The following is a 13,219-nucleotide window of genomic DNA, read 5'->3' as shown; positions in this document are numbered from 1 at the left end:
TTGGGTTGATGGAAATCTGTTAATACATCACTTTTAATATGACATCATTCATCGTTCCAGCACGAGAAGATATCTTGTCAATACAAAGGGGCAGCAGGACATGGAGCCAGGACTATGCATAGCTCTAGTAGTGAATTCTTGATCTGAAGAGTACTACATTTTCTGTTCTAATTTAAATCAATTATATTTTTAATATCTTTGATGCTTTGTGGTATCAGCAAACTTGTGGATAAGTGGATACATTTAAAAAAATACTTTGTTTTACCTTCATAATGTCCTGCCAAGCAAAGTTGAAGATGAATGCAATAAATATTTGAGATTACTATGAGGTGCCACCAGTCAGCTATCAATTAGTGTTGTCCTATACTCCATCGCCATACAAAGCGCTGGTGGAAGGTGAAGGGGAAAATTGACAGCTGTGAACGGTCCACAAACTCGCCTCCCACACTCCGGCAAAGTGCCCTAAAGTTCTGTAATCAGCTTGCGAAGCAGGGCATGGTGAATTCGGTACAAGGAAGCAGAGGGGCGGCTGTTGGAAGGATGGATGATGTGGTCGTAGATCGTGGTGTTTGTGGTGGCAGCAATGCTAGGCCCCACAGTAGCTGGGTGAGTGAGTGAATTGAACGGAGTCTGCGGGCAGGCAGCTACATGGAGTGGCAGTGGAAGGTGCCAACGGTATCGTGCTGGGCCAGGCTGACCCCCTACATCATCATAGCTGAAATTGTCAGTTTAACCCTTACACTACACTTGGAAATAGCAAGATGGTGCCAGAATGCAGAGACATACTGTATGCTGCCCCAGAAGAGAATATATTATATTTATGTATTGTATGATTTGATTGGATCACAAGCAGACTGAGTATTTCATTGTATCTCTATACACATGACAGTAAATAAACTAATCAGAGTACTTGTCCATTATCCCTAGTAGTTTGGTCTTCTATGTTTGATTTGGTTTGGTTGACACCAGTTCAAGGTCATCCTATTTTCTCATACATTCCCTCCACGCCAGGGGTAATTTATAGAGGCCAATTAACTTGCAAATCTGCATGTTTTTGGGATGTGAGGGGGAAACCCAAGCACCCGGGGGAAATTGTGTGGTCGCAGAAAGAACGTGCAAACCACACAGACAGCTCCCAAGGTCAGGATCGAACCTGGGTCACTGGCGCTGTGAGGCAGCAGCTCTTCCAAATGCACCTCTGTGCTTCAGTCAATATCTCAGACATCAATAACGTCCTCAATTCCATGAGCTTTCGTGTTTGCTAATTCTGTCTTGTGACAAACTCTATTGACTGGAAGCCAAAATAAATAAATATTCCGTTGTCTACTATTTATAAACCTCTTGTAAAATAAAAGCGTTTTGGTTCATTGGACATGACTTGTTTTTTATACATCACTGCCTCTCTCATCAGTAAACATTCCAGTGTTTTAATTGCATTTATTTTCCAGGATCAGGCCATTACTTGTCATTTCTGTGTTTGTTGCCTTGTTGCTCCCGTGACGGTGGTGAGCTGCCACATTGACCTCTTGCCGTCTTTGTAGTGAAGATACTGCCACAGTGCCACTGTAAAAGGAATTCCAGGATTTACAAACAGTGACACCAAAGGATTGACAATGTGTTTCCAAATCAGATGGTTCATAAGTTCTGGGAGCAGAATTAGGCCATTTGGCCCATCGAGTCTATGCTGCAATTCAATCATGATTGATCTATCTTTCCCTCTCCATTCTCCTGCCTTCGCCCCATAACCCCTAGCAGATGGTGTATATCCTGGAAGAGAACTTGCAGGTTCTGTACCCTTATGTAGTGGAAGTGATCATGTATTTAGGAGGTGCTCTTGGAGAAACCTGGGCCAATGTATTTTATAGTTGATGAAAGGAAATTATGTTTAGGGTAGTGGATGAAGTGCCGATCAAGTGGGTTGTCTTGTGCCAGATGCCAAGCTCTTGAGGGTTATTAGTGCTGCACTCATCCATGCAAGTGCGAAGTATTCCGTCATTTCCCCACATTTGCATTGTGTATGGTTGAAAAGCTTTGGGTTGTCATTCACCTCGGGACACTTAGTTTCTGATTTGCTTGTACAGTTATGGTATCTGGCTGTTCTAGTTGAGTTTATGGTCAGTGGGAATCCTCAGCATATTGATGGTCAAGGCTTGGCAATCGTTAAGCGATTACATGTCAAGGTTGATACAAAATGCTGGAGTAACTCAGTGGGTCAGGCAGCATCTCTGGAGAAAAGGAATAGGTGATGTTTCAGGTCGCAATCCTTCTTCAGACTTCCGTCTTAAGGGTCTTAACCCGAAACATCACTTATTCCTTTTCTCCAGTGATACTGCCTGACCCCCTGAGTTACTAACATTTTGTGTCTATCTGTAGTAAACCAGCATCTACAGTTCCTTCCCACACTGAATGTCAAGGTTAGCTGGTTAGGCTCTCTCTAGTCATTGCTTGGCAATTGTGGCTGTAATAGTTGGGTCATTGAAGAAGCATTGATGTTGACTCTGGGAAATCACCCTGTAGAATTCCCGTTATGATGTTCAGGGATTGGATTTTGACCTGCAAACAAAATCAACTTCCTTTATGTGTTATTTTAAAGTTTTTTTAAACTTTCAACCACTGGAATTATTTTTTTCTTCTATTGACTTCAGCTTTACCAGCGCTCCTTGATGCCCACATTAAGATTAAAAGATGTTAAGTTGATTCTCTTTGACTCTCAGCTCACCTTTGGAATTCAGTTCTTTGATCCACATTTTAACCAAGACTGTGATGTGGTCTGGAGCCCAATGGTTCTGGTGAGACCTGCTGGTTAATCTCTAGATTGAGTTATCGGTGAGTAAGTGTTGTTTGATAATAATGTCTATGGCATCTTTCATCGGGCTGTTGATCATTGAGAGTAGACCGAATTGTTGGAAATTAGCTGGATTGGTCATGCATTTTCTGAACAGGTCATGCCTGGGTAGTTTTTCACCTCGGGTGGATGCTAATGTTGTAAGTGTACAATGACATCTTGGCTAGACGCAGCTAGTTTAAGTGTAAATTTAAGTACTACACCTAGAATACTCTGGTCCCATGTGTTTTGCTGCATTGAGTGCTTTCAGTGGTTTCTTGATATATCATGGAGTGAATGGAAGCTAGCATCTGTGATGATGGGAATCTCAGGAAGAAGTCAAGATAAATCATCTGTTGTTCACTTCTGCCTAAACGTGGTTGTGAATAATTCAGCCTTGCTTTTAGCTCGGCTATGTTGAGGATGGAGATGTTTTTGGAGTTCCTGTTGACTAAATGTCCACCATCATTCACGATTGGATGTAATATACAGCAAAGCTGCAAACTGATTCATCGGAAGTATGTTTTTTGTTTACAAAATCTGTCTGACTGTTTCAAATATGTCGAATATCTTAGTTTCTTTGGGTCTCTATCTTGTCACCTAAGTTGCTAAGTTAGAATTTCGTTTTATCCCTCTTTCCTAAAGAATAGTATAATGTATAATATTCCAGTCTAACAGAGTGGTTCCCAAAGTTAGTTTAGTTTGTCACATGTACCGAGGTACAGTGAAAAGCTTTTGGTGCGTGCTATCCAGTCAGTGCAACAAAAGTAAAGCTGAAAGAGAAGTATAACTACATTATCCTCGCCTATGTCTGTTAAAGCACTGAACATTGAATCTATCTGCAACTTTGGATCTGTCATTCTCATTTTTCCAGACAGAAGAATAATACCTTGTCTTATGACTGCCTTATCTTTTACATTACAATCTTGTAGACTAAACATTGACTTCAACTCTTTCAGATAATTAGCATTTTGATTTTCACATTTACGGAATTTATATATTTTTTCTTTTGTTAATTTCAGATTTTATTCATCTTGCCTCTAACTGATGTAGTCCCTGTTTTTTTTTTTTTTAAACCGATTTCTTTCACTTGGCTCTATCACCACATGTATTATCCATTGCAGAAGTGTAGTTAGGAAACATTTCCACCACTGGAGAATGAAAATAATTTGAAATTGTATCTTACAAATTGGTTCCTGTTGGTGGATAGGCGATGTTTTGGGTTGAGACCCTTCTTTGCACTAATATCAGACCTTCTTCGAACCACCTTCAGTTTGTTGCATGTCAGTCCGAAGTAGGTGTGCTGACCTGAAATGTCACCTATCCATTTTTTTTCAGAGATGCTGCCTGACCAACTGAGTTACTCCAACACTGTCTTTTTTTGTAAACCAGCATCTGCAGTTCCTTATTTCTACTACAATTCCAGATCAGTTTCTAAATACTCGTGAATGCACTGTCCAAAAGTTGTGAAGTAGATCCAAGAGCATTACTTTTATACCACATGAGATATAAAAGCTGTGCTTCCTATTATAATGACTTTTAGTTTGTTGTCTGCGATGGAGGCTTGCGGGGCGGAAGTGTGCCCGGGTGACGAAAGCAGCGGGGCGGAAGCGGGGCCTGAGGAAGGGGAAGGAGCGGCTTTTAAAAAGGCGCCTTAATCGGATTTACGGGCTGCTTTTACCCTCGGGTGCCGGGCGGGCACGGGACTGCAGCCAACATGGGGGTATCGGACGATGCGAATAAGACGCTGTTTATCGGGAACTTGGACATGAAAGTGACGGAGGAGCTCCTGTTCGAGCTGTTCCTCCAGGTGAGGGAAGGAGGGCGGGCGGGCGGCCTATCGAGGCCTTCTGTCCCCTGACCCTCAGTCTGAAGAAGGGTCTCCACCTGAAACGTCACCCATTCCTTCTCTCCAGAGATGTTGGCTGTCCCGATGAGTTACTCCAGCATTTCGTTTCTATCGAAGACCTATCGTTGCTCAGGCGACGGCCTGCCTCGTCCCTTGTGCTCCCGAGGTGGCGACACCCTGGGACGGGCTGATAGTAATGTTTCCTGGTGGACTTCGCCCCTTTTCTCCCCTTCGAACTGCATGATTTCAGACATATTCCTCCCCCCCCCCCCCCCCCACCCCTCGTGCTGTGGCGAACTTGCCCGGCGCTCGCAATTTAAACGAAACTCCCGCAAAGTTTCCATCTAATCAGAAACAAACGCCGTCTCGCAGAGTCGTTGCCCTGCTGGCGGGATTTGGTTTATTTGCATTCCGAAAGGCTCTCAGGAGAGATTTTATTCTCGCTCCTGCAAATTAAATCGTTGTACAGGCTTTAATCACTTTATTTCAAACTCTACTTTAACCCTGTTTAGAGATACAAATGGAAACCGATCATTTGTCCACTCTGACCATCACACTAGTTTTGTTATCCCACTTCTCATTCACTTCCTGCACTAATGGGGCAATTTTACAGAGGCCAATCTACCTACAAACCCGCGCGACACATGAACCCAGGTCTGTGAGACCACAACTCTAACAACCGCGGCACTATGCCGCCCTCACGTCCCTTAAATCGCAGTTTCCCTCCCCTGACTTTTGAACACGTCCGACCATTTTAAAAGAATGTACAACTGATAGATTCGTTTTCTGTTTACCAGGCTGGCCCGCTATTTGCGGTAAAAATTCCTAAGGATAAAGACGGGAAATCAAAACAGTTCGCGTTCGTGAATTTTAAGCACGAGGAGTCGGTCCATTATGGGAAGGATTTGCTGAATGGAATCCAGCTGTATGGCAGGGCACTCAAAGTCCAGTTCAGATCAGGTAAGAATTAACATAATGGTCAATCAAGATACTTGCTTGGTGCTTGAAATATGCAATAAACAATTCGAAATGCTCTGGAGAAACTAGTCAAATTTTAAAGCAGTGGTTTTAATAAGTACAGAGCTTCAACAGAAGCCTGGGATTGGGATGCTTGATTGGAGAGTGCAAGTAGTACTCAAGATTACAATGGTTTTTATTTGTGACTGGGTAATGAGAAACGAGGCATTTGAGGTATAAAATCATTGCCTCGGGACACATTGGTATTTCTTGATTCGGAAAATATCTATATATTGAGCCTGCAAGTCTAATGTTGAGATGCTTTTTCTTGAGCTGTATATTGAGCCGCATTGAAGCAGTGTGGAAAGCTGAAAGTCGATAATGATGATCCATTTCATGTGGAGACTGATGGAGTGGAAGTCCATTATATCTTCTGGAGGGCAGTATAAAGGGAAGCAGAGGGGGCACCCCTTGTTTGTACATCCTGTCTGCACATATATTTACTTATCCCACCTTTGCCCCATGTTGCCTACCTGTGTTATCTGCCTGTGTTTCGGTCATATCCCTCTAATCCTTTCTACTCGCATATCTCTTTAATGTCTTAAGCATATTTGTACTTGTTTCTACCACTTCATTTGGTTCACTGTATATCCACCAGATGGGGAAAAAGTTGGTCCTCGGGGCCCTTTTTTAAATCTTTCCCCTCTCACCTTAAAACTCTGCCGTTTAGTTTTAGACTCTGGTAATAAGTGAAAAAGACTAACCATTCACCTAATTAATACACCTTATGATTGTGCATACCTCTATCAAGTCATCTCTCAGCCTTCTATGCTTCGTGAAAAAAGACCCAGTCTCTCCTTATAACTCAAGCCCTTTTTTAATGAATCTTTTCTGCACTTTTTCCAGCTTCATGTTATCCTTCGTCCAATGGTGATCAGAGCTTTGTATAATACTCTTCAAGTGTGTTACCAACGCTGCCTTCACAACCCCTGCTTAGCTTTCCAAAATACACTTCACACCTAGCTGTGTTAAACAGATCATGAAGGTCCTCATCATGCCCAAAAGTTATATTTAGAGAAGTTTATCTGTGCAACTTGAAGGGAGGAAAGAATGGTGGAAAGAGTCTCTGTATCTCACTCTGGGGTATAGGTCTGAGTCTTGCTGAGGAAGTGCAGTGTGCTTTATAGATAGACGTGGAGACAGTAGTGGTGTAGATAGTGGAAAGAAGGATGATAAGTGGATGGCTCATGGTGATAGATGACCTGCATATTATGGACCTGACTACAGTGAAGCTCCACATTTCTATCCAAGTGTAGTGGGCCTCATCAATTTCCTGGAGAATTGTAGACAGTTCTGGTCGCCAAACTACAGAAATGATGCTGTGTAGATGAGATTCGCCAGGAATGACATGAATTGAAGAGGCTGGGTTAACTTGCTAGAATACAGGATATTGAGGAATGACTGCAGAAGTTTCTAAATGTGAGGGGCATTTGCAGGTATACCTATTATTACTGATGATTTATTGGAGTATTAGAATATTTTTGTTGTGTTAACGTTCCTGTAAAGTAGCAACAGCAAGTAAGAATTCCAAGTGCAAATGACAAATTAACATACTAGAGATCATTACACAAGACTGGTCTTTTTGTTCACATGGGCAGAAAAGTGTACAAGAGTGCAAAATCTAAGGGTAATCTGAGGAACACACTTTGCACACCAGGTGGTGGATGTAGGGAATGAGCTGCCAAAGAAGGTGGTAGATGTGAATACAATTACAACATTTAAAAGGCAATTCCGCTGGTACTTAAACCGACAGGAAAATTCTAGAAGGAAACTGGCCTATTTCAGGTAAATGGGATTAGGCAGGGACACAGTTAGCATAGCCGTGGTGAGCTGAAAGGACTCTGGGCTGTAGAATTCTACTGATCCAACTAGTGCCTTATTGATAACTGAAAGTCTTTGGTTAATCATTTGCCACAATATACCAGCCTTCATCCCCTTATAGACAAATATGTATGTAGCTGGTCTGATTTAACTGAGGAGGGTAGGTGTTCATGCCAAGTTTCTGCCCCACCAACACTCTTAGTAATGCATCTGTGCCATAAATTAGCACAGATTCTCTGGAGTCTTGCTCACGGAAACACATTCTGAGTGTTAAGCAAAGTGTGTTATTAGGCATTAAGGACAAAAAAATCCCTGCAGCGAATCTGGTGAAAATACTGTGCAAGGAGTTCCTGCACTTTGACCCAGTTTTGGCAAGTTTGTGACCCTGGGAGAGGATTTGCAGTTGATGACATTCCCTAATGATTTTGTTCCCTCTGTCCTTTTTCCATGGTAGAGATCACAGGTATGGGAAATGCAGTTGAAATGTGGAATAATACTGCTGTCACTACTAACCTGAAAAACAATTAGATTTTTTGCTTTTGCCTGAAATGGAGATGGTGTTTCTCTTTGGGGATTTATAGAGACATACAGCAAAGAAGCAGATCTTTCGGCCCACCAAGTTGGCACAAATCAACAAACATCCAGCTGCACCAATCATTAATCTTATTTTTATTTTCCTCGCATTTTTATCATCTCTCCTCAGCTTCTATCACCCAGCTACATTAGGGGCAATTTACAGTAGCCAATTATGGAAATTTGAGCTGTGAAGTTATGAAAAATAGTATAAATGTTGGTTTTGTGTGGGGAAAATGAATTGCCATAGTTTTTCAATGTAACATGGGAATGTTAAATTGTGTTGTTTCTACTTGGAATCACAATCGTCTTTTTTGTTCTCATCCTAGGTAGTTCTCATGAATCTCGGGAAGGAAGCCAATCTCAGAATTCAAATACTTCTCCTGGCCCCTACCAGACTAGCCAGTTCAATAATAATCGGTATAAACTTTAATTAGTGATTCTGCAATTTTTATTCTACATACTGCTACAATTTAAGTATGAAACTAGCTAATCCATTGAGTATATTGGTTCTATAATGGCTTAAATGGTGTCAGAAATCAGATTTGATTAGTCTTGGGTTTTTTCGGGTGTCAAGTCCAAAATAAATAGATGATACAAAACTATAGTTAATTGTGGAAAAATTAAAATAAAATAAAACCCCATTAAGGTTGGCCTCAAACTTTTTCTAACCTGTTCTATCAATGTTATGGTCACAGTTCTGTTTTAATAAAGTTAATTCATCCACCAACATTCACTTTCATTCTTTGGTTGATACAAAATGTACTTCATACTGTACATTTTTTGGTACATATTAAAGTGAAATAGGCTCTCAGGTTATAGATAGCAATGGGGATAATTTAACTTCCGGAATTTGTTTGTGTATTTGTTATGGAGATTAGAAAAATGCTATTGGTTCAAAACGCATGTTAGTTTCATTCAGTGGCAACAGTGGAAGAACACTGATAAAAGTAGTTGTGGAATTCTGTGTGTGCAATTATGCTGCTCTGAATGAACTTGCACAGTTTTGAGATGTCTGTTACTTTCTGCATTGTGTTCATGTTTTCCCTTTTTCCATCTCCCTTGGTAGATTTGCCACTCCACAAAATGTGCAGAGATCATTTTCTACACCTGATAATCTTCAAAGGCAGGTCATGGTGAGTGAATCATGTTTATGAAAAAGTATGTCTTGACCCTGCAATAAACTTCATTTTCAAAATATTTTAAATTAAATATTTTAATGAAATTTATTTTTAATAATTTAGCACGTTGCGTGTTTTAAACTGTTTTGATTTTACTTTCAGGTGAACAATATGTGGCAGCAGCATGCCAGGGGAGGGCAGCAGAGTTACAGTTCTTCGATACCCCAGCCAAGCACCAATAATCGTTCCACCCAGCAGCAAACAAATCGAGGTATGCCTTCTAGCTCGCAAGTGGCACCTCAGAATTTGGCCAATCCAAATTCACATACTACGTGGAATTTAGAAAAAACATCTGGCACCCACAGGCAACAAGCATATTGTTCTTATCAGTCTGACAATGGTCATTACACGCGAGAGGCTCACTTCCAGGATCACAATCCCGACTGGCACTATCGTGGAAACCGCGAGTCTGAGTACCGACAAGACCAAACTTCTCATCACAGCAGAAATTGGGAGCATGAATACAAGGCTCAAAGAGAGTACTCCAGAGATGGGAGATGGCGAGGAAATCGGCAGTAAACTGACAGTGCTGGATGGTGGGAGTTAACCAATTCAATTTTCCTCTTGAAGATTAGATTGTAATTTTACAAGATTGTTTTTTAAAAAAAGATGAATTATTTTCTCTAATATGCAAAGTTGAGTTCCTCTTTCTATTTCAATTTGACATTACTAGGTTGTGTCCATATAATCCAATTCCCTTAATGTTTACATAAATATCTTTTTTTTTTATCAGTGCCAGTTTCTGTTTCAGTAGTACTTGTAAACCTGTTCTGCACATTGCTCAGGATGAGAGCGAAGGAATTGTATAACATTGCATTTCACTTAAAATTATCTCTGACCCCCCCACTCTCATTAAGTGGTTCTGGTTCTGCAGTGCCCGTTATGGAATTCTCTTTGCAGTTTTAATGAAAGTATTATGTAAAACAGAGCAAATAACTTGTAAATGATTTGTATCTTGCATGTGAGTAGAAATTTAATTGTAACGTGAATGCAATAGATTTGAGTACTAATGCAAAGAATAGAACTGGACTTTTTATATTGATTATATAAATCAGCATTATCTTCTGTTTTACCTTCTAATGTCTCTTGGGAGCAATGACCACCCTCTGAATAAATAAGTAGCAGTGCCCAATCCTTTTAAGTGTTGACCTGAATCAGGTACTCTGCTTGTCTCCTGTACATATACCTCAGCACATTAATCAGTTGATGTGTGTGTATCTTTTTAAAAGTCTGGCAGCAGGGAGGATCTGCCTGTAACTGTTCAGTCCTTATCGTGAACCTTAGAACTTCCAGTCAAAACAATTGAATTCCACAGTATTTGTAATTAATTCTTGCATCACAAGGGGGTTTCCTTGGCACAATGACTAGTGTTTGATAGATTGGAATTCTCCATGCTGCCATCAATCTGCAAAAAAAAAGACTTCAGAATAGGATAATGGTTTGGGTATTGAATAATTGTGGACCTACTTTTAAAGGATCAACTCTAGTGAAGACTTAGAATTTAACGAGATTTTGCTTTTGATAGTGTCTGAGCTTGCATAGGAAGATGGCTCACTCCTAAATTGAGCCTAATTTAGCAGTTTGGAATGTGGGAAAGAAGTAACTGCTAATTTGGCCCATCTTGTTTTACAACTTGTCTACAACTCTCTTTTACAATATTTAATACCAGACACTGAATTTGTGGCATTGATCCCCATACTTAATCCAATGGAGTGGGATTCTTGTATTGTGGTTGCTGTTTTTCTTCCAAACCATCTAAATGTTTTATCAGTATGTATTGAGCATATAAAATGAAGCTGTTGACTCCTGTTTGGAGTGGGGATGAGTGAGTAATAGTTTTCGTGCAGGTAAATTCTAGTTACGATGAATAATTGAGAGTTCACATATTTCGAATTACATTGCTTACTCGTTTTATAGTTCTGCAGTCAATATTTTTAACACTACTTCCAGTTAAATATTCTAATTGTTTTCCTTGTAAAACTGGGCTCTCCAAACTATTCAACTTTGCTTTGTACCATTTGTAGCTGCATATGAAGAACAAATTTGTATTTTTGGTGTAATGAAGAATGTTTTATAAACTAAATGAAGCAATTTTTATTTGAAAAAAAAATGAATGTAACTTTAGGGTGCGGATGGGTGAGAGAAATGCAAAACTTGAGGTTTTCAAAAGGACTAGAATTTTTCCAGGGCAGTGTTGGCTGCTTTACTCTTCTATATCCTAACAGCTTTTGTTTTTAAAATAAATGCTTATTCAATACTCTCCTGGTTTTCTTTAGAATGATGTGGGAAGGTAACCTGAGAAAGATATTGTGGAATTGTAAATACTAAGAAAAGTTGTACCTACTTGAAGTTATTTTAATTCGCTGTTGTACAGCTTTATTTTCAATTTTTTTAAAATGTGCAATATTTTAACACAATGATACGTTAGTGATCTGAATTTTAGTTCTGACAACTTTGGGATCTACTTTTCATTGAAGATGTATTGTCATGTCAATTGCTATTCTTCACATACCAGATAAAAATATATTCAACATTTATTTTCTGCTGCAATTTATTGTCTTGTGATCTATTCCCAGTTTCAAAATTTCAACGTTGCTCTTCACCGTGTAAAATATATAAAATGTAGAATAATGAGAGGCATAGACAAGGTAGACAGTCAGAGCCTTTTGTCCCCATGATGGAAAAATCTAATATTGGAGGGAATAGCTTGAAGATGGGAGGGTCAAAATTAAAAGGAGACATGTGAGGCAGGTTTTTATTTTCACCAGCTGATGAGTGCCTGGAATGATAGTTGGTTTGAACCTAGTTTGGTTTTGAAAATTCATAATCTTGGTCCTGAGTTAAAAGTTTTGATCCAAATCTGTGACTAACAAAGACTGGCATGGAGTAATGTTGAATTTCAGACCTGGATGGGATGTTAATGGTGCCATTTGGATTTCTTGGTACTTAGAGGTACAGCTTGGAAACAGACCCTCGGCCCACCGAGTCTACACCACCTTTGGGCATCCGTTCACTCAGATCTATGTTATTCCACTTTATATCCACTCTGTACACACACTGTACACAATTTACAGCAGCCAATTAACCTACATGGAGGGCAAGAAACCCACATGGACACGGGCAACATCCAAAATCCCCACTGGCAGCACCCAAGGTCAGAATCAAACACTTGTCTCTTGTGGGACAGTGTTAATGTGCGGGGATAACTGGTCGTTGCGGACTCAGTGGGTCGAAGGGCCTGTTTCTGCTCTAAACTAAAAGTCCAGTGAGTAGTATTTTAGTCAGACTTTTCAGGCTCTAAGCCTCTGAGTCTGGTAATTCAAAGAGCTGATCAGTTCTGTTTATGAACTGAGATGCAAATGCATTGTAGCTTGCAACTACGTGTACAATGATGGGCAGCTTGAGGCTGACTGGGAGTGCAGCGTGATTATTTGCCAGGGGAAGTGGTAGAGACACGTGCAGTTACAATGTTAGTTACAAATGCATTTAAATAAGTACATGGACAGAAAAGGTTTGGGAGGTTTATGTGCCAAATGCAAGCAAATGGAACTAGCTCAGGTGGGCAACTTGGTCAATGTAGATGACATGAACTGAATGCCCTGTTTCCTTGCCATATGACTTGACTCTTTCAGGTGTTGCTTTGTAATGTTGGTAATGTTAAAAATGTTAATGCAATACAGTTACTTTTTCTAAATATAAATCTTGAGTTGTAAATCTGTCAGATCCTGCTGCATGTTTGGTCTTCTACCTATGAGTCATGAGTCAATAAATTCTGAGGATGGCCAATGTTTTAAATGGATCATTAGGATCGGAACCATTTGACATTCTTCACTTTGCAAATACATTAGCAGTAGACAATTTGTTTTTGCTTATTTGTGAATGAGAGGAAAGAATCTACATCTGAATCTTGATGTTAATAATTACACATAGCTGAGAAATCCTAAGAGTGCTTCA

General features: G+C 40.1%; 1 protein-coding gene across 1 annotated transcript; it reads left to right on the top strand.

Annotated features, from left to right (window-relative positions):
* The first annotated feature begins 4,439 nt into the window (after positions 1-4,439).
* rbm7 (RNA binding motif protein 7) lies at positions 4,440-11,856 on the top strand. Its single transcript, XM_078426662.1, has 5 exons — positions 4,440-4,634; positions 5,471-5,633; positions 8,414-8,504; positions 9,154-9,220; positions 9,368-11,856. Exons 1-5 carry the CDS (start codon positions 4,542-4,544, stop codon positions 9,782-9,784), a joined length of 831 nt encoding a protein of 276 aa, XP_078282788.1. The 5' UTR covers positions 4,440-4,541; the 3' UTR covers positions 9,785-11,856.
* Positions 11,857-13,219: the final 1,363 nt, after the last annotated feature.

This window comes from Rhinoraja longicauda, chromosome 32 (assembly GCF_053455715.1).
Source record: "Rhinoraja longicauda isolate Sanriku21f chromosome 32, sRhiLon1.1, whole genome shotgun sequence".
Classification (NCBI taxonomy): Eukaryota; Metazoa; Chordata; class Chondrichthyes; order Rajiformes; family Arhynchobatidae; genus Rhinoraja; species Rhinoraja longicauda.
The sequence above is the reverse complement of the archived record's forward strand: the minus strand, read 5'-3'. Positions and strand labels throughout refer to the sequence as shown.

Coding starts and splice junctions, on each gene's coding strand:
- rbm7 (XM_078426662.1), top strand. CDS start 4,542: ATGGGGGTATCGGACGATGCGAATAAGACGCTGTTTATCGGGAACTTG. Junction 8,505..9,153: donor AGCCAGTTCAATAATAATCG/GTATAAACTTTA, acceptor CTCCCTTGGTAG/ATTTGCCACTCCACAAAATG. Junction 9,221..9,367: donor ATCTTCAAAGGCAGGTCATG/GTGAGTGAATCA, acceptor TTTTACTTTCAG/GTGAACAATATGTGGCAGCA.